The sequence below is a fragment of the Lissotriton helveticus genome, chromosome 9 (genome assembly GCF_964261635.1).
Source record: "Lissotriton helveticus chromosome 9, aLisHel1.1, whole genome shotgun sequence".
NCBI lineage: Eukaryota > Metazoa > Chordata > Amphibia > Caudata > Salamandridae > Lissotriton > Lissotriton helveticus.
Genome location: NC_136070.1, coordinates 956,704,030 through 956,725,753, shown reverse-complemented (window position 1 = coordinate 956,725,753; position 21,724 = coordinate 956,704,030). Strand labels below are relative to the sequence as shown.

At 40.3% G+C, this 21,724-nt stretch overlaps 1 protein-coding gene across 5 annotated transcripts in view; it reads left to right on the top strand.

Annotated features, from left to right (window-relative positions):
- LOC144782081 (cadherin-related family member 4-like) overlaps window positions 1-21,724 on the top strand; it is a 359,291-nt gene that overhangs the window by 262,134 nt on the left and 75,433 nt on the right. For all 5 annotated transcript variants that reach the window (XR_013601103.1, XM_078661234.1, XM_078661232.1 and 2 more), the window contains exons 11-15: window positions 5,856-5,958; window positions 10,062-10,274; window positions 14,587-14,726; window positions 19,287-19,431; window positions 19,662-19,867. Coding sequence is in view for 4 of the 5 variants with exons in the window: in XM_078661234.1 (XP_078517360.1) it covers window positions 5,856-5,958; window positions 10,062-10,274; window positions 14,587-14,726; window positions 19,287-19,431; window positions 19,662-19,867 (807 nt within the window). In the remaining variant the exon portion in view is untranslated. The remainder of the gene's footprint in view (window positions 1-5,855; window positions 5,959-10,061; window positions 10,275-14,586; window positions 14,727-19,286; window positions 19,432-19,661; window positions 19,868-21,724) is intronic.

Genomic DNA, 21,724 nt, shown 5'->3' with positions numbered 1-21,724 from the left:
TGCACATATATGTTTTTCACACATAAATGATATTAACATTATTTTATGTTTATTAACATATATTGTAATTTAAATAGGTAAAGAAACAAATTGGTAATATGTACTTTTCATTTAATAACAATTATTTTATTCACATACACATTGAATATATTGTCATAGATAAATATGTACATTTCTTTTATAACAGTTACATTTTTGTTTTTTTACAAAGAAATAATATATTTTTCAAATTAATATTATGAATATTGAAAATATTTATAATATTAATTTTTACATAGATAAACACAAAAATACATTTTTATATACATACATAATGTTTCAACTAATATTTGCTATTTTTATAAACAAATTATTTGTAACAAAGTTATAGATGCAATTTTTTTTACATATAGATTATTTTCAAAATGTATATATAAATCATCAAATATTATTTCAAGTATCATATAACAGTTGAATAATTATTTGAAAGGAATGTATATTTAAGAAATAATTTTCTACTAATTAAATAATAATTTACACTCAATATAATACTCAGTGTATTTTTTTAAGTGTTGGAATATAGAAATTAAAGAGGATTTTGCTGTATACAGGGACTACTTTTTAACCGCGTAATGTTACAAAGGCTTATTTGGTGCTTCAACAGATCGCGGTTGGATGCTGCTTCGCGTTAGAGAGGGTAAGTTTGTTTTAATTGTATTTTCCAAGTTAATGAAGTTATTGTTAGTGTATGTGTGGTGTGTTTAGGTTTATGTAGATAGGATTATTAAGAGAAGATTGTGTGTTCGGTGTTAGGTAGAGTGTACGATATTTGATTTTTACCGCGTTTTTGTTGTAGGTGTGTGAGGTGAGGTAATATGTTTAAATGTTACTAAGATAATATGTTTGGTGTACAAATATGTGTATTTATATATGTATGGGTGTTTTTGTGTGGGTGGGTATGTATTTTATTTTTTCCAGGTTATCGTCGCGTTTTACTGTTTTTGAGGAGGTCCTTCTTTTTCGATCAGAGTTGTGTGACGAGTATTATATACTCGTATTTTTGAACACAATTTTTAGGGATTTCAAGTTATCCTGGAGCGTTTTTTTTTCAACATTATTTTTTTCGGGTTTTCTATCGTATCTCGTGTCTATTACATTGGAAAGGAGTCGCTATGGATTTGCTTGTATTTTAGCATTTTTGTTTGGGCTTCCATGGATTGTATGCGTTTTTGCAATGGTGTCGTATGGATTGTTTGGAATTGGATTACGTTTGAAGCTGCAACAGAAATGTAAGTATTTTCTAATAATTTTATGGGTGGGTAAACTGTTTTAAATTTTGCTTTAATTACGTTGTATGTAACATTTTGTAAATACATTATCTAAATACATTTTATATATGTTAATATTATGTATTTGATAATTTAATTGCAAATTGTTACATGTTAAAATCAAGGATTTTAGAAAAAAAATGCTTAATTTAATGTGTATAGTTATGTAATGTTTTAAAGAATAGTTTTGGCAATCATTGATAGATATTCTAGTCCTTTGCTAGTTGGATAGAGGGTAACTTGACTTTGGAGTGTGTTATACATTTTTTTTACTTTCTTTGGTGAGTTTAGGCCCGATCAAAGTTACTGATTGCTCCATTCGGAGCTCCTGGTAACTCTGTTCTTTTTGTAAGGATTGTATTAATTTGTGAAGGGTAGGCGTTCCTCGGCCTGTAGTTGCTTGGAAGGCATTGTGCCATCCTTCAACTGCATTGTTTGTTTTAGCTTCCTTATTTAGTGTGCTAAGGTAGACATTCCACCAAGCTATTTCGTATTTGGGTTGTCTTCTATGGCCTGATCTGTGTAGCCTTCCTACCCATGTGTCTTCGAAGTAGTCAAGCATAGGGCTTAGTCTTTCTTCATTTCTTTTATAGTAGGGGCTGTCTATTAATAAGTTATAGTGCTCAGTTACATCTGTTAGTGGAACATAGGCTAGGGCGATGAGTTTTTTTATTTGATAAGCAAATGTGCTATCAGTGGCGTATTGGATACTCAAGGTTGATTTTTGTAGATGTCGCCAGATACATTGATTAAAATGGTAATAACAACCTTGTATTGCTGTGTGTGGGTATGTTTTAAGGATGCTGTTTATCATTGCTTTTTCAAAGTCAATGATAATTTTTGTGGAAAATAGTTGTTAGTATGTTGAATGACTTCAGTTAGTATTTCTTGATAGGTAGCTTGCTGTTTGTTTGGTAGAAGGGCATAAAGGAATGGAATATTTGCATTTTGGAAATGACCATGGATGGTGTATAATTCATAAAAAGGTTTGGGGCATACAGAAAAAGTACCGTCCATCATCCAAGTTTGGCTTTGGGTAAGTTTAGTCATGTTGTTTGCTGTGGCAAACACTATAATTCTTTTATCTTTAGATTTGTTGTCATAGAGTGTAAAATTATCTTTATTGTGAGTTACAGAGAGTTCAGGGGGAATTTGCACGTCTTCAAAAGTTTTTGGTGTGGGAGGAGTAGTGCATGTTGCTCTTTTTTGTCTAGCTACAGTTCTTTTAAGGGATTCGATAGATGGTAATTGGCTAGAAGCATGTTGGGGAAGTACACTTAAATGGTGTTTCAGAATAGCAGTTGTTGGTTGATCTGTTCTAGTACTAGCTTCTTTAAGGGAATCTAGCATTTGTCTAATCTCTATTTCTGTTACATTGGGTGGGTGATTATGTTCTTTAGTATAAGTAACAGTAGTTTCCTGAGTTATAGCTCTACCATAACATTTGTTGGCATAATATTTCGTACACTTCCAAAACACTTTCAAATCTTTTTGTTTCTCTTGAGTGTAGACATATCCCATGTAACAAAGAAGCATTTTCCCTTTTTGTGAATAAATGAATTTAGCTCCTTCAGTCATGATAGTATTGTATTTCTAGGAGGTAATTAAAAGAGAATGTCATTACAATTTTAGAAAAAATAATGTTGTATTCTAATAATACAGTTTAATACATTTTTAATTTACCTGTAATTCTTTTGATGAATTCAAGTAGTTCTTTTCAGGTGTTGATGTTCTTTAAACTGTTATTTTCTGTGTATATCTTTTTGTACCTGTGGAAGTAGAGAAAATGTGTACAAATATTTTATTACTATTTATGATATTGTGATAGAGGTGTTTTAGCTACTTTCTATTTAGTTACCTATCTATTAAATGTCTAATTTACATTTCAATTATATACTTACTTATTTATATTAAACTTTTGATGTCCAGGTGTTGTGTAGGTCTTCTGTATTTTCTTTTTGTCTGTAGGATAAGTAGTAAAAAAACAAACATATTTTAGGTATTTGGCTTTTAAACATAGGTGTGAGGTTTGAGAGTTACATTTTGGATGGCTAATAATGTAGTAGTACTTACTTTAGATAGGTGTAGCTGTCTTTATGTTGCAGTCAATCAGTTTTCTTTCAGAAATCCTGCAGAGTTTCGTCTTCCTTTAGTTAGGAGATGTAGCCTGCATTTTTAGTTTGTTGTAATCTTGTTTATATAGTATTAGTCTAATTGTTTCAGAAATAGGATTGTTTGTTTAAATTGATAGTCTGTTTTTATTTGTGGATTTGAATTTTTTTATCTGTTATGCAAATTGCTTTCCTTATATGGGTAACGCCAATTAACGTTTTTGTAATGTGTAAGGCCTTATTTAGTATAGGTAATGTTATTTTTATTTTTGTAAAGTGGAGAAATATATATAATTTGCAGTAAGAAATGTTTAGTCGTTCAAAACATTGTTTATGTATTATAAAATGTATGTTTGTATTTATTGTGTGTTATAAATGTTAGGAAAATATATAATATATTTTGTAAATTTATATAAACAATATTTGAATAATTATGATTAGTATGACTCAATTTAAAATAATAAAGTGATTTATTCAAGGAAATAGTAATGTCGATATTTTAAAAAATCGATCAATTTGCTATCTATATTTTTGTATTCGATATTTTGACAGTTTTTCATTTAAATATGTGATTATCGATGTTTTAGAAGTTGATATTGTTGTTAGTCGATATTGTTGTAGTCGTTGTTTTTTTTAGTCGATATTGTGGTTTCGATATTTTTGTGGTTTGTTGTTTAAGTATAGGCAATCGATAATTTTGTTGTCGATAATTTGTCATCGATATTTTGTCCACTCGATATTCGGTCTGTCGAGGTTATGTCAGTGATCCGGGACAAAGGGCACATCTGGCACCTACTGTGCTGGATGGGCCATTGGGTGGACACTGTATATCCCTTCTGCACTCTAGCCAGAGGTTCAGTATACAGCAGCCTTATCCACTTTAATATGGTGGCACCCCACCCCATTTTTCCAAGCACTACAAACTGATACGGCCAGAGTAACATATCAAACGCCTTTTCAGTATCAGTAGATAGTATGACCAATGGTGTCTTGCCCGGAGGCACTTTATCCATAACATGAAACAGCCGGCGCATATGAAAAGGCGTATTCTGACTCTGGATAAACTCGCATTGGTCCAGATCGACCAAAACCTACAGCAGGTCCTGAACCCTATTGTGCAAAAGCTTGGCTAGAAACTTACTCACAGTGTTAGTGAGAGAGAGCATCCGATACAAATGTGTTTCTGTAAGATCGCACCCCTGTTTTGATTGAAACCTTGTTGCTTGTGGCATAAAATACTCTGCTCTAACAATGCTCCTTAAAAATTAATCCTTGGACGCAAAAGTTGCAAATAATTTTAGGCCAATTACATGCTTTCCCCAGTTGGCTATGGTCGTACAAAATGTTATAGTAAATCAACCATAACTTAACTACAGCAATTGCAAAACAGAAAAAAACTGCTAGGTAAATATATATGGTACATAAACCACTTTCCTTAATGTCTAGGAAAATGTGTTAAAATGCCAACAGTCAGTGGTGTAGATATCAATAGTGAAGGAGGCTCAGTGTTGCCAGGGCCCAGGGAACTGGGGGCCACAATTCATTGCACACATGATGTCAATGCTATGTTGCTGCTGACAGTGACTCCCCCTGCTGATTATTTTAGATCTCCCTGCTGCCTTTGAGACTTAAAGCATGATTTGTTGGCCTATCTTGATTGAGTTAATTGTGTCTCAGGAAGGGCCCTTGTTCCTTTCTAAAGGGCAGGAAACAGCTGGTCAAGCTGAGGAATTTTGTATCTCGTTCATTGGTGTTTGACATCAGTCCCCCCAAGGATCCTCTTTCTCCCCACTGCTTTTTAGTATCCTTCTTGTGAGTCTTCTCTAAGAATGTGTTTCCATTCATATGCAATTCAATTTATCTGTGGGTTAGTGGTCTAGCAGCAGTTTTGCATTATATCAGAGGGCTGTTTACTAACCGCGAAATGGCTTGGTCCCAGCAACCTTAGTCACGTAGGAGCATAAAAACCTTTGTGAGTCGGGTACTATGTGCACAGAAATTCCCCATTCAGACTAACTATCTATTAAACATTTCTGAACTGTTCCTGTATGTGCATACCAATTATCAGAAAAAGGGAAGCATGAATTCAAAGATTCCAGATTAGTACAACAATTTGACAACAGAGTGGATATCCTGGAGTCAATATCTTTGCAGGTGCGTCAATACTTTTGCTGGTCAATATATTTCATTCGATATTGTGGTATGAGACCTCATACAGTAAACCTAGCTCTAACCTCTTGGATGATACCCATCATAGGATTATTTCCAAAAGCCTTAGCAGTCTTAGTGCAATTCTTGTAATCATTGCCAGTGTCTTAAATGGTGCGGCAGTAGCAAATAATGATTGTTTTATGTACTAGCCTAATGCTGTTAACCCTTTAAGACATGTTCGTCCTCTGTCTGTAAACCTATTGATGATTGACTTCCTCTTTCACAGGTTAATGACTCACTCAACTATGATTCTACAACTATGTCATTGATGAAGTTTCAATATTCAGTTGACATTGTGGTTAAAGATGGTGGGATCCCACCAAGGAGTGGTAAGTGTACTCATGAATACCTACACAACACAAAAGGTCAATAGTGTAAACAATAAGTTGCCTGTTACGTAGATTGGCTGTTCATTCAATAGTTTAAGTAGTACTTTAACCCACCAACTGTGTCTCACAGTTTTGGTTGACTCTGTCACTGATAGCAATGCTTGTTGCTATTGTGAGCCCTCATTTTCTCCCTCATCGCCATTTGTAGCTGTATGTACTTCCAATCATTCCCACTACCCCAGGAAAGTCTCCACCTGCTACTGTCATCTGGAAAAACCATGCAGCATCACCCCTGATTCTGTGATTCCAAGGGCTATCTGGTACCTCTTCACTCTTCTCTCTAGCTCTTTTACTTCCTGATACTCCATTACATTGCCAGGAGAGTCATGTCATGTGTTGATGCAACCGCCAGTGAGCCTCACTCACCTGCTGCAAGTTGATGGCCCATGGAGTAGCTGCAGAGACGGGGTGCCAAACTGGTGCCAACACTCCTAGTGTGACCCACCACGTTGCACTCCCATTCTCCATTATACACTTCTTTGGATGTTAGACCTTTCCTTCCAAATGCCATCCGGAGACCTCCTATTGATCCCCTGTCTGTAGCTGGTCAATGATGCAACATAAGCAGACCAAAATTGCCTTGCCCCTTGCCTATGATATTTTATCAATACATTCTTCTGAGCTCCCAGATGGTCCATCTCACTGCCACTGGACCACCTCTCGGCTCCAGTGCCTGATTGAGTGTACACTACTTGTCCCTGGAACCCATATCCCCAAAAAGATCCTCTCCACTCCTCCCTCCCCACGCTCATCAAAGTGCCTCACCTGATGTCCTGGGTCTCTAACTCATACGACCTTAGTGAGGCCCAGTGACATGTGCTAGCAGTCTAACATTGGGTGCTCCCACCTGAGAGCTGCAAGAATAGTATGGTGGACAAGTGGCCATGGAGTCCTCAGCAGCATAGTCCTGATGCACTGTCCCTCCTTGCTACCATTGGGCTGCATAATCTCCCATCCATCAGGATTGTGCCTCTCTCTATCTCCAGCCTCCTTATCTAGTCATCACAGGGACAGGATAGGATGGGGTAGAGAGGAGTCTGTCATTCCAGAGCCCTCCTGGGCAGTCCAGGCAGGTGGCGCTTTGTCTGCTGTGTTGTTCCATTCTGTGCTATTTCACCACTAATCACCATGTTGGGATTTGTGAGGATGCAATCTGGAAAATACACTGTTTTCCTTTTGCACCCTCTTACCCAGGATTGTGGACTGGTCAGGAGATGTGGTAGTTCAGAGATTCTTTCTCCCCTCACGGTCAGGGCAGATGGTGCATAACACCAACCAGTCCCTCATGTGGGAGGAATGCCTGTCCTCCTACACCATACAACTGCTGTCAATTGGTGTGGTGCTGGAAAAGTGCATCTCACAGGTTGCACCGTGTTTGTCTGACTTGCAAGGTGGGTGAGGTTTCAGTTTGTATATGTAGCCTACACCTTTGCCACCTTGTTATCCTCTTGTCTTCTCTCCTCACTGTCTCTTTGGGGGCTGGTATGTTGGTGGGCCCACATTGGCTTTGAGCTCCTGAAGACCCCTATTATGTATTCTCACAATTTCCTGACCAACTCCTCATTTGATGTATTCTTCAACTGTGAGAAAAGGTCGAACGCGCACTATCCCTTTGTATGTTTTGAGTTTTTTTGTTTTTTTTGCGTGCCTCCGGGGTTTCACTCTCTGGTCCGTAGTGTGAGAAGAATATTTACCAAGTAGCGTCTCCTAGTTAGGTGACGTCCCCCTGAGCACAGCTTAGAGCCCACATTGGGTTTAAGTTTGAAGGACCAGTATACAGTCCTTTGATGAAAAGTGACACACTTATACTGTCATCATTCTTTTATATGATATTGTTTATTCATATCACAAGTTCAGCGAGCTTTGGTGAACTTCAGAACGTGCGGCGTTTCACCGCATATATGTCCCCTGACGAAGGTCTGTTATGGACCGAAATGCATTGGGCAAAGTTCACCAAAATATTTGATTAATGCTACGAATATCCATTGGAATATTCTTGTGATATGAATAAACAATATCATATATAAGAATAAATACAGTATATGTGTGTTACTTTTCATCATAGGACTGTATACTGATCCTTTAAACTTAAACCCTTTGCAGGCTCTAAGCTGTGCTCAGGGGGACGTCACCTGACTAGGAGACGCTACTTGGTAAGTATTCTTCAACTGTGCCAAATCCAGCTGCATCCTGCACCCTAGCCATTCCTGTGTTGCCTCCACTTTTCAAAGTTGGTCAGATCCTGGAAGGCTCACCATCCACTCCCATTGACTCAGGAAGTGTTATGGTCTAATGGCTGAAACTCCGGTTAAAACACTTGGAGATAAAGATTTGAAGTCTTCCTATCACAAAGAGACCTATATTCAAAGCGTTCTATCTTTACATGCCTTAATGACCAAAGGGTGTGGTACCATAATATCAAGGTTTTAATATTGACCAGCACATACATCGACTCTACAATATCAACTTATTGTCAAGGAAAGTAGATCTGAATTTAGAATAGTAAGCCTATCATTTCCTATATATGGTTACCCTAGCCTAGAAGATAAGTTGGAAGCCTAAAAAATAGATACAGCACACTATCATATATAATTTATGATCAATGGATTCTCCCATTCATCCCTGATTTTCCTCACTGATTTTCCTCACTGTCCCTGCCTGCAAATCTAACCATTTCAGGATCAGTAGCCTAATGTTCAATTAGTGACTTAAAGCCTCATTTATATTTTAGTGTCAGCACGTCCTCTGCCAGGGTGATGCAGAAATTACTGAGTCGCCCTGAAGGAGGAGCTGACCACCAAATTTTTAAATACTGGTAGCCATTAAGGCGGTTCGGGTCAGTATAATATAACTTTGGCAGATAGCTCCGTCTAATATGACAGAGCCGTACATCAAAGATAATTTTGTTTTCATTTTAAAACATTTAATCCAAAGGCGGGACCTCGTTTTTAAAAATAAAAAAAACTACTCTCCACTATTGTCAAACTATGGTCAGTCAGATTTTAAATCGGGCAGGGGGACCATAGCGTTGGTGGGTAGGGAACTCCGTCACTATTGCAAAGGAGTTCTCTCTCCGCCAAAATCTAAATGGAGCCCTTAATTTTTAATCTTGCTGCTTGGTAGACATGGAGCATTTAAATTGGGATTCCAGAGATAGATGTTTATAATCTAGGGTTTGGTTCTGGACCATGTGTTAGGTCGGTCTGGACACTGCATTTTCTCTCCCTGTTCATTCATTCTCTACATGCTATTCTATGTAATACACAGAGGACAGGGACCCCGCATAAAACAAGCTCATAGTTAACTGCCCCTAGAATGGAGGCATAATCCATAATCCATACATGCTTTCACTCATACTACACCGAGGAGATGCCTATATTTATAAAATCAATACAACAATTTTACAAATTCCCATGAAAGATCATATAACCTTGCAAACATCTTTTTCCAAAAATAAAAGTTTGCCTTGCCACCAGATGGATGCCCTACACTGAAACAAAAACAGTAGTAATCTGTCTGTTTTGAAAACCTTTTGAATGCAGATCCGAAAACAGAGTGTGATTGTATATTTCCTTCTCAGGTCAACCTCATTTTTTTTCTTTCAATTTAGAGTAGGAAAGTGTTACCCTACTCTTGAGTGACCTTGGTCTCTCCATGTACATACTGTGACCTTCAGGCTGCAGAAATGTCTGCCACTCTGCTAACAAGTTATATCATGCAATGTCACATGCTTACCAAGAAAGCATTTCTTTGTATGAACATGTTTCTCATCTTCAGGTTCCTATACACGTTTAAGAAAGGAAAACATGTAATTACATTGTCTGTCTGATTTGGTAATATCCTAGTGCCTTATTTAGAGTTTGGCAGACTGGATGCTCTGAAAAGATGGTAGATATTTGGTCTGCTGTTCTATAAGTGCCACAGTTTGCAATGCACTGATAATAGGGTGGATGGACACCTGCCATGTTTGTGATGGACCTGCTATATTATAAAAAAAGGCGCTTAGTTTATGACATAAATACTGTATGCATTTTTTTTTCCAGTGACTGTGCCTGTGAGGATTACTGTCTCTCCAGTGAATGAATTCTCACCTGAGTTCCAGAAGCCATTCTCATTCTTTGTTTTAGAAAACAGTGCTTCTGGTGTTCTGGTAGGAACAGTCGTAGCCACTGATCAGGACTGGCCACTGAATAGCATCCAGTACAGCATTGTGGGTGGGAACAACCAGAAGTTATTCTACATTGACTCCAGCAGTGGTAAGTCTTTCTGTTGCAAAGATGTCAGGGGTGTGACCATGATCCAATTGAAGGTAGCCAGCCATGTTAGAAATATAGAGGTTTGATTCAGAGCTATGTGTACACTATAAAATGAAATAAAACTGAGATGCTATCAGGAAAATACAAGTTCTGAGTGTAATATCATAGTATAAAATTAAAGCAAGTTCAGCAGGCAGCGTCCTAGTTGTAAGCAGTTGCTCATAGCATAGAAAGAGTATTGGCCCTAGGGTGTCTCAATTTCAAATTGTTTTCATCTACTATTAGTAAAATTCATAGCATCTGATATTAATGAGGTGAAAGTTTAATTGCTAAAACTCCATGGGTGGTGATACCATTTGTATGTTTTTGAGAGTTAATATCACAATTGTGAAAAGAGGGAGAAAGAGCTGTATATTCGCACTGTTTTAAAAGGGATTCTAATACTATGTATTTGGATTTATTACAAAAATGCAAAGCTGTACTGCAGCAGAAGGTGCAAAAACAGTTTGGACACTTCTCATTCCTTATATTATTTCATAGCCCATGAATTGAAGGGCATTTCCAGCGATGAGATATATAATTAAAGATACGGGTACAATTTTCACAGTGAATCTTTGGATAAAGAAATACTACTGGTCTCCAAGATACATGGCTGATAAATAGATTAAAAAAACAGACATCGTTGGATAAAATAGGCAAAAGGTAGACCAACTTAGTGGTATGTTCCTTCCCGCTCTTTGAGATCTGGAGGTCAAGCCCTCGCCGTGGTCCCTCGATACAGGCTGTGTCGGGTTGGTGGCCGTTCTTTCCGGGTCAGGGCGGCTGAGCTTTGGAACTCCCTTCCAGTGGACCTGCGGCTTTTAGATGATCTTCTGGCTTTCCGTAAAGCTTTGAAAACTTTCCTTTTTTAAATGCCCTTCCTGTTTCTGTGTTGTGTTTCCGGTAACTGTTGCACATTTCCTGCCATGCGCCAGGACGCCCCTTAGCTGGGGCAGCTGTGCGCAATATAAATGTGCATAACATAACATAACATAACATAACGCCTAGGACTTCCGAACACTAGCTTCAAGGCTCATGAAGGGAACGGCCAGAGGAGAAAGTAAACAGGTCTCCAAGAGCTATTGAAGCTTTTCAAGTCTTGCCTAGGCAGCGCATGCACTTTCTCTTTCGAGACATGCTGTATCTAGAATGTGGGCTTGAAGCACCTCCCATCCTTTCCATTTGTTCCTGTTACTGGCATTCATAAATGTCTGCTTTGTTGGGTGAATATGCTTAATTAGACCTGCCTTTTGGTGTTCCGGACCCTCCCAGAAGACTGCCCTGTTACATGTGGTCTTACTCTTCTTTTATTATACGTTCCTTTGTGCGCACAATTTTTGTTTGTTGGGGTCTGCCTCGGGCTTATGTATCAGCACAGCACCCGCTTCACAGATGCCGCCCTTGCATTTACCAACCAGTAGCATGTGTAAACAACCTTTTTTTTGTTTTGTCTTCATGCATGTTCATGCACTTCCTTTTATTAGCACAGTGTCCCTTCACGGCCGCCCCACTTCATCTTTAACCATGGCAGGCACTTCAGGAGGCTGCACGCATTTCTTTTTTACTACACGCGCCCGCATGTTACATTTTTTATTATAATCAGGGTGACTGCTGCCACTCTTTATTATTATATTCAGCCGACTCCCATGGCGCTTTATGTTTAAGTTCGGGGGCCGCATGCCTTTTATTTTGTCATCTGTTAGCTATGATTTAGCTATTTTCTTTGTGCTGCCTGTAACATAAATATGCGGGAGGGAAACCGCTATTTTTGAGTGATTATCAACATTACACTAGTGTCCAACGTGGCGCGGGGGCAGGTTGTGTCCCCGTGAGGGAGGACAGGCGTTAATCCCAGCCTCCACAACCTCTTTGCGATCCTGCACTGGAGGCTGCCCACAAATGCTGACAGACTTACCCATGGGGGTTTTCAGGTTATCAAAAGTTACAGTTGCTTATGTTTGAACCACATCCCTTCTTCCAGACACAAATGGTTTGCTTTTCAATCTCACACATCCGTTAGTGCTATACACATAAATCTCTGACTACGGGCACCTCAATAGTACAAGGAAGGAATCTTGCATTTACAATTGAGGCTTAAAAAGCACACAGCGTACTGTCTTTTTCCTAGAACTGTAAGCGGCGATGCGAGAAGTGCTTTATAGGGTACTTCTGGATATGTAGTGACAACTCCCGAGCACCTAACTTGTGCACACCTCATATGATTTTAAAAAGATAACAGTCTCTTGTGTTTGTGATCTCACCTTTTTAGATTGCCTGCTGTAGCATACTACAGAAGCAGAAAATGGCAACATGGATTGCTAATTGTCATCATTTATCGCACATGAAGTTCACTAATGTTTGAAAGTGAAAATTACACATTTCAAACTGGGAGGAAGAGCACTGTATACCGGTGAAACTGGTGACTGCATTTCAAAACAGAAATAACTGGTATTAGGTCACTGACATGGAAGAGGGACTCCAGCTTCAAGACCTCAAACTTAGAAGACGGATTGCTTCAGGACTGTCATAACAATGGGCTGTTGCTTTCCCAACCCATTATGGCTGCTGGTGCTGTTAACACTTTTATACTGCCTCACGTGTCTTCCGATCAATTCAGCACGGCAGGGCACAGCAGGGCTGTGGTTATTGGCGAGGGGAAATTACGGCATTAGATAGTGGACCCTAATGAGCTGAAATTTACACGGTCGGTGACTGTTCGTTCAGAGGAAAGCGAAAGCCTGACATTAAATCAGAAATGCAAACAGGAAACTGCATTTTGAGGTCAAGCCTAGGCAGCGCGCATGCATTGTCTTCAAGACATGCATCTGCATAAATTCATATTTGCTGTGTTGTAAAAGCTAAACTTGGAATGCGTTCCCTCACTCACGTCTCCAATGTTGTTACCACCTGTGTTCTGCTTGTATACAGAGTATTTAGTCTTATTTGAACATATGGTAAATCTCGAAATAATTATAGTTTTTGTTCACCTTGCACGTGATTGTTGAAGCGTTAACACTTAAGGAGTCATATATATGTGTTGCATCTGGTAAACATCCTCCCCTGCTTTCTCCCTCCTTTACTAGTGATTTTCTTTTATGTGAAAAGCCGTTGCTTCAATCTCCTATTTAAGGCATAACCCAGTATGATAATTGTTGCGAGCTCATCCACTCGATTGGTGCCTTGTGCTCTCCAGTCAACCTTCTTTTGCATTTGTTTGCTTTTCCTTTAGTGACAGTCTGTTGTGCTCTGGTCCCGCAGCTTCTGCGGACAGCACAACATATAGAAGCGTACTCCCAGGTCTGTTGTCTTTGCTGGAAGGGAGTGTTGCCTAAGTAACGGCATATAAAAATGAAATGTACGCACCGCTGTTCAGTGGTGTGTTATTTCTATTCTACCTACTGATAGCAGGAGGCATATAAAGATGAAATGTATGCACCGCTGTTCAGTGGTGTGTTATTTCTATTCTACCTACTGATAGCAGGAGGCATATAAAGATGAAATGTATGCACCGCTGTTCAGTGGTGTGTTATTTCTCTTCTACCTACCTGGTGGCACCTGGTGGTACAGCACCCAGTATAATGTGCTGTACGGCTAAACACTTATAAGTTCCCATTGGCAACACCTATTGGCTATGCCAATGCTTGTTTTTTTACTGTCAGTAGTTTCCATTCCTTGCTCTCACGCAAACCCATAATATGATAGCAGGATGCTGTAGAGGTGCTTAGGGTGGTAGAAGGGGTCAACGTGCTAGCATTGGCGTTCAAAGGGCACGTAATGTCAATGACACGTGATGTCACTTGTGCTTGCACTGTGGTAAACTGACGTCCAAGGGCATACGCAATTGAGGAGGTGGTATTGAACAAGGTAACTTGTACAGGAGTCTTGCAAATGCGACTAGTCGAGAAACTCTTGACTGAGTCTGAAATTAAAGTTTGGAGCTGGAATCCTAATCAGTGAACCGAGTTGTCCCTCAAAGTCATGCATAAGTGTTTCTTATGTGACAGGAAAATAATTACTTGAGAAAACACTAGAGGGCGCCACCCATTCCCACAATTCTGCTCTTCACTGTCCAGCACTATTCATGAAATATAGAAATTTTAAGAGCACTATCTCGTCAAGCCCTGCAAACACTGAAGTGGAATATCATTTCAGAGTCATGTCCTATTTCATGAGACCATGCATGGGAACAGATGCTATTTACGGATGGAGTTTACTTATGCTTGCGCTAAGTTCCATGATCACAATTAAGGATTTTGCTTATGAATGATTGCAGGGAATCTATATGGAAGGACACCACTTGACCGGGAGATATCAAGCAGCTATTCACTCCAAATTCAGGCAGTGGATCAGAACCAAGACGTAAATCCTGCCAATAGCAAGACGTCTACAAAGATGTTTACTGTCAATGTAGAGGTAAGAGAAAAAGTGACTTTTGATGACTTATAACCCACAAAAAAATAACAATGGAATGTGGCATGCAGAAGAAATTAATCAGTGATTGACTCATTCTGGCAATTTTGCAGTTGCTATAGGACTCACCGGTTGAATATTACATCATGGTAAAGATGACATGGCCTGCTTTCTGAATTTACCAAGAAATGTCATGGGAGGGCATTTGGGTACATGTATCATTTATTTAGCAGATTATTAGTTCTGGCTTGACGGTCCAGTGGTCTCACATAGCGCTAGCTTTGGCACCACCCATAGGAGTTTTACCCTCTCACCACATACTATTGGCTGCTTAACATACCATTTTGCCTTCTATCGAGTGCCTGCATTGCAGTGCATTAAGGAGTATTTTACATCTCAAAAGGACGCAGAACCAGCACACATTAGATTCTTTATTTCATTACAAGAATCCTACATTTAAAAGACAATAGGGCATGCCGTTTTAACAATGTGTATAGTCAGTGTTGGTAATATGGACAACAGACCAAATTAAGCTGAATTTCATCATTGACGAACAGTTGACTGGGGTGTGAACCCTGGTCAAACAACAGCCACAATACTTGCATAGTGAACCACAAAGATGGACTAAATTTACCTGTGCTTAACCCTTGGTAGCATGGCACAAAAAAGGAGTCAAGCTTAACCTTGAGGCAATGTGTAAAGTAGTTATGCAGTACACAAACAGTAATAAGGTGAAAACAAACCACACAACAAATCCCATACCAATTTAAACAATAGAGTACATTTTAATAATTTATTTAAGACCAAAACGACAAAAATCGAACAAGTAGAACCAGAGTTATGAATTTGTATAGTTGTTAGTAAAAACTAGCACCTAAAAAAATCAAAGCACCAACCGCAGACATCTAGTCGCACGTGACCGGGTCAAAAAATATAGCCGTTCGGATATGCAAAGTGGATTGAGCCTGGCCAGCGCTTATCTTCGGACATAGAAGAATTTTGAGAAACATTGTTCTGCTGAGCTATATGTGGGGCAAGGCTGCAGGAGGTGTCTGTGGAGGGAGCAATATGAAGGTCCACCTGTCTGATTTTGGACCTTCAGTTTAGCCACAGCGCAGACTACTCTCTACATGGCTACATGTCTGCCTGCCCAATGCAGATGGGCGGACATGTAGTCATTTTATACTGTTTCTTACTGCCAGGTTAAATCATTATAATGCTACCTCCACCATGGCAAAAGACTTCCATGGTGAGGAGAGCATTATATTGGTGGTCTTTAAATATCTGGCATGCGGTCCTTACACCAGGGAAATGGAGTAATTTACTCCGTTGCCCTGGCAGACCCATGGGCCATCCTCCAAAAATTAAATCACGCCTTTAGTCTCTGTAATGAAAGTGAAACATCTCCAGTGGGACAAGGCAGAGGGCTGTAACTGAAGACAGTTCCACAAAGGTGGATAGCACTTTGGCGAAGGACTACAGAAACTGATTTGGTGCTATGGAGGAGAGCAAAGTGGGAGAAGCCGGTAACTCAATCCGACCGGCGAGCAGGTTGGTCTTGGTCTCCTCCTGGTTCTCAGAGCAGATTTTAGCCAACAATGTTCTAAGTCCCCACTTTTCAGTTTTGGCAATCTGGTCACCTTCAACACCACTTCCAAGGGCCCAGCACTAGTGGGACACCACTTGGAGGGTCAGGACTCACTCAGGTTGGTTTCAGGTCTGGGTCCAAGGTGACGGGTGCCTTCTGCTCCCTGAGGCCCAGATCAGGAGGCCAGCAAACTGGCCCTTTGCAGTCACTCTGGTGGTCCTGGGTACACGTTGCAGGTCCAGTCCTTCTTCCCCAGGCAAGAGGGCATCAATTCACCAAGGCAGCAGCAGGCCACAGGCCAGCAGAGTGCAGTCCTTTCAACAGCACCACAGTCTCTCCTGGCAGGGTATCCTCAGGTCCAGAAGTGTACTGAAAAGTTGATGTCTGAGGCCCCTTTTTATACCCTGGTACCCTCCTTCTGGAAGAAGGGAGAAGCTTCTAGACAGTGGTTTAAAGTGAATAGAATTCCCTGACTCCCCTGTCCTGGCTCCAAGCTGGCTGGAGTTGATATATCCTTTGTGCGAGGGCAGATCACTCCCTATTAAGGAGCAATTGGGGCTGTGCTCAGCATCTAGCCCTCATCCTGTCAGCAGATAGCTGATTAAGGCACATTTAATCCCTCTAATGTGTGACTGACTGGGAGGAATTCACAAGTTTAACTGTCACTTACACCCAGTCATGTGACCCAAGACAGGCCGCAGGCACAAAAGGGCCAAGGGCAGACACATGCCAACCTTATAAAACTAAAGAGGACAATTGATGGACAGAATGCAGAACAATGTTATACATTCACCCCAGTACAGAGATCTGGGCCTAAATCCATCGTTTTTTTGCTCACCATGCCATTTCAGTTTTGATCCAGCCATATGCAAATCAGTCTTGATCGTGCGCCCAATGAAAACAGTCCAGCCCGAACTGCCAGGCCAGGTCCTCCATGGAATGAAAACAAGCATCCTAGGACCGGTTTCGGGCTTACAGCCCTCATCAGCCAGAATAGCTTGACTCCAGTGGCATGGAGAGCACGGGACCCACGTCTGGGCATACCCGTCCCACTCGGGGTGACAAATACCAAAAGAACAATTGATGGACAGAATGCAGAACAATGCCATACATTCACCCCAGTACAGAGATCTGGGCCTAAATGGCGTCTACTCCTTTGGAATCAAAGAGCAAGTCTGCCTCTCTATTTTCCCAAAGAAGAAGAAATTCTAAAATGGATGAATGTTACATAAGATATAAATAGGCTATGCCTTAAATTTGAAATATCTAACAACCCTAGAATCTCCCTTTCCTGGAACAAATGTTACAGCAAATTCTAAGAAAAAGTTCTGATATCTGATACAAACTTTAAAGGGCCCCATCAGCTTCTGCACTGACAATTTGAAGTGGATTTGAGTTTGAGTTGCAGTGTGTGATGGTATGCAGTCCCTTCCAGAGCATTAGCGCTTAGAATGGGAAGTAAAAGTTTCATATCATAGTACTGGCTGGAGTTCGTGGGTACTGCTGATATCGCTAACTCTGTGATCGCATCTTACAAAAAACAATGGCGACAACAAGAAGCTTTAAAATATGCCAGATAAATTCACCAAGTTCAGCCATAATTAAGCAGTGGTCAAAACCTCCTTAACTAACAGGAATGGTTACGACTTGAGCTGAAACTAGGTTTTGTCGAACAGATCACCTACATTTCTTTATTTTGGTAGCCCTTTTCCTCATCCAGTCGATTAATATTGGCTTTGCTTTCAAATACTCACAGAATATTGAATACATGTAAATATGTCCAAATAGAATGTAAACAAACAATCCTTATTTCTGCATTTTTCCTAATGTTGACCCTTACTGTGGTTACCAGTCCTCTCATAACCTTTCCATTGAGTTTTGGAGTCCTCTTCTGGCTGATATTGGTGTTGTTACTGGGAGCGGCTTGAGGTTGCCTAGTTTAAATATTTAATATTTTCAAAGATCCCTACTTCAGATCAAGTCCTTGTAAAAACAGGGGTACCTGGTGTGGTGATTAGTACTTCCTGTTTTACAATTACACACATTAAACTTCAATATGATTAACTTATTTTCCCCCTAGCCCTTTGTTTATCTCCTATTCCAGCACCAGTCCTGAAGCTACACTGTTACATGCTCACCCTAACCACCTTCTCGATCCATGCATTCACCAGTTTAAACTGATGACTACCAAAGATCCATACAAGCTGTCCCATAAAATCTCAAGTGTTGCAAAAGTGAATATATGAGTAATAAATTCCCTATCTTTCCTTTCAAATAGGGATCCAACCCCCAGATGCATCAAAGTTATGTTTTGCGAGTCCTTAATAGCGAATTTTAAGGATTCGCTATTAAAGACTCACAAAACGGGATGCATGTAGGAATCGCAATGTTATATGTGATTCCCACTGATTCCTTATTTGCGATTCGCTAATTGCTAATCACAAATAAGGAATGGGGAGTCATTCCTTATTTGCGATTAGCAATTAGCGAATCGCAAATGTGCCGCAATTTCAAGGGTGCCAGGGTGTCCAAAGGACACCCTGTTGCACCCCTGAAATGGTAATGTTCACTGGTGTTGCGCACACACATGTCCCAAGGACATGTGTGTGTGTAACATACAACTTAGAAAAATGCACTAAAGTGCATATTTCTAAGTTTTTGCTATTTACCACGTAGTTTGAATTCGCGGTAAATAGCGACCCCAGATTGCGAATTCGCAATCTTGGAATGGTTCATGCATTCCATTTAAGGAACCGCAAATTGCGATTCCTTAAATGCAAACGCAATTTGAGAACTCGCAATTGTTTGCGAATTCTTAAAATGCAAGTGCATGAACCCTTGATGCATCTCAAATGCCATTTTTGTGGGCGCAAACGGCCGAATTTTGTGATTCGCACCGTTTGTGCTCGCAAAAATGCTTGATGCATCTACCTGTATGTGCTTAAGAGTTCTTCTATTTCTCCCCATCTCTGCAGGATGTGAACGACAACCCCCCTGTCTGTAACCCTGCGTACTATGAGCAGACCATCTATTCCACTTTGGGCAACAATGTTCCTGTTACCACAGTCATGTGCACAGATGTGGATGCTACTGCTAACCTCCAGTACTCGATAACGAACGGTAATTTCACTTCCTCACCACCTTGATTATTTAATTGGGATTGAATGAGGCATCTCTGATGAGGATAGTTTAGATGTTAAGAAAATCCTTAGAAGGTAAGGAATGATGTGTGAAGACAGAAAGTGGAGATTCTGCAGAAGCACACTTGTAGAGATTGGTCTGCAATGAATCCGACAGATGTTCACAAACAGTAAATCATAATTCAGTGTTCCTGCTTTGTGTAAAAACAGGTAACGTGAATAACCGATTCTTCATGAATGGGAATCAGGTGAGGTCGAGGAACCTATTCTCATTTGATCCTTTCGCTCTCCTGGATCCCACAAGCTTCGACCTCCAGATTGAAGTTACAGATTTCCGATTCACAAGGATGGTGCTTGTCCGGGTTCACGTGGTGCCCTGGACCACCACAGCCCCCACAACAAAAAGAGTGAGCCAGGTAAGTAACTGGACTCCAACTATTATTTGCTTATGGTGTTGTTTTTGCTGCTTTTTCGTCATCCACTTTTGCTGCTTCTGGTGTTAGTGGTACTTATGCTATCTCTGCTTCTGTTGAAGTTGCTGTTGTTTTTATGGCTACATTTGCTTTTGCTCTTGTTTGTATTAGCAAGTTTGCAGCTGTGGTTACTGTTTTTGCTGAGCAGAGCCAGTCATTGGGTCATATGCAGCCTTGTTAAAGCACCTGCCTAAAGACACATGCTGTGTTGTGCTGTGTTAAATGAACAGAGAATTGTGCTGCACGTGTTTTCATTACATTGTTGAAAGATACATGTGCCAAGCATGAGCATAAAGTAGAAAAGTGCAGCTACACTTCAGTGGATGGCTGCCACCTCCTTAGCTGTCCCACAAGTAGCAGGAAAAGCGGAAACCTCCATTTTAAATAGTGGAAACAGTCTCTGATGTCCTGAAATTTATATAATGTGAATGTCTTCCTGTACAGTTCATCTTGTCTGTTTTTCTTGTACTCTGGAATCTTATGAAATCTTTTGAAAAATTCATTTTGGGTTCATGAACTATACTTTAAAATAAAAAGCAGTGTCATACTAGAGAAGCATTTTATCAATGTGTAAGCAAGTGAATGCAAAATTAACAGAAAGAGAAAATATACATCGCTGTCAAACTGAATTGATAAAAAAAATCCAAACTTTTAAGGAAGGCCTCTTTAAGCAGAATGCGGCCCTGGTTTCTGTTACTTATTCACAGTGGCAGGGCCAGTTTTGTTCCCAAGAAGTCAGAACATGCAAATGGCATAATCTATAATGTGAAAAGGAATCGCCCCAGCCCAAGGACCTAAGTTCTGAAAAGTTAGAGTGCTGTGGGTTTTAATGCATGAAACGGTCCCCTTTCTTCCTGTGTGGAAAATGTGAATAGAAAACCATGAAACTTTAGGAATACCACCAGATGTGCTTTCAAGCTACCGGAATAGCTTAATGAATTAGGGTTACAGGAGATAAACACAAAATCCACTTTGCATAAAAAAAAATCTATATCTGGGACTTTATTAGATTAAGTGTCCTGTGGACTCAACAAGTGTGTCTGTGCCCAACTTCTGCATCCCTGGGGCACATTGGTATTACAAAAGTATCTGGAGACACCTATGCAGCTCCGTCTCTAATACAGATATCACTGGTGCACGTATTGCACCCATACTATCTTAAGGTGGTGTTCTTTTTTTTCATGGGGGCGTGGCCCCATGCAAATGAGGGGAAAATACTTTAGCTCTGATCCTGCGCTGTGTTAGGTTAGTGGGTGCAGAGGCAAAGAGCCTGCCACAAAGAGGTGGTAGACAGTCAGTGTACTGTCTGAGGGTGCTTCCCTAGAGGTGGCAAAGGGGGTCACAGTATCCCCCAGAAACCCACCTGCAGGTGGGTGCAGTCACTCATTACACCTACCCGTAGGTTGATCACTCTTCCTCTTTGAAGGTCAAGCCTGATGCCGTCTGCTATCTGAAAGACAGGATCACTGCTTTAAACAGCTGCTCTGCCTTTCACGAATCCACTGCCCACAGGGCAGCTGCAAGTTTGTGGCTGTCCTGGAGGCAACACAGTGTGTGTAAAAGTGTGCACTACCCCGGCCTACACACAGTGCAACTTGGTAAAAGTGCACCGTGGAGCTGTCTGGAGCAGCGAGCTCTTTCTATAATACAGCCCCAGGTGGATTAGTCTCATTCATTTGCCTCAGAGAAGGCCTACAGCGGTACAAAAGGGGGTGGTGATGGACGGAGCATCTGAACCAATCAAACACTCACACCCAGTCAAAAGATCTGGGTTTAATCCATCACCGTTCTTTAGCCCAC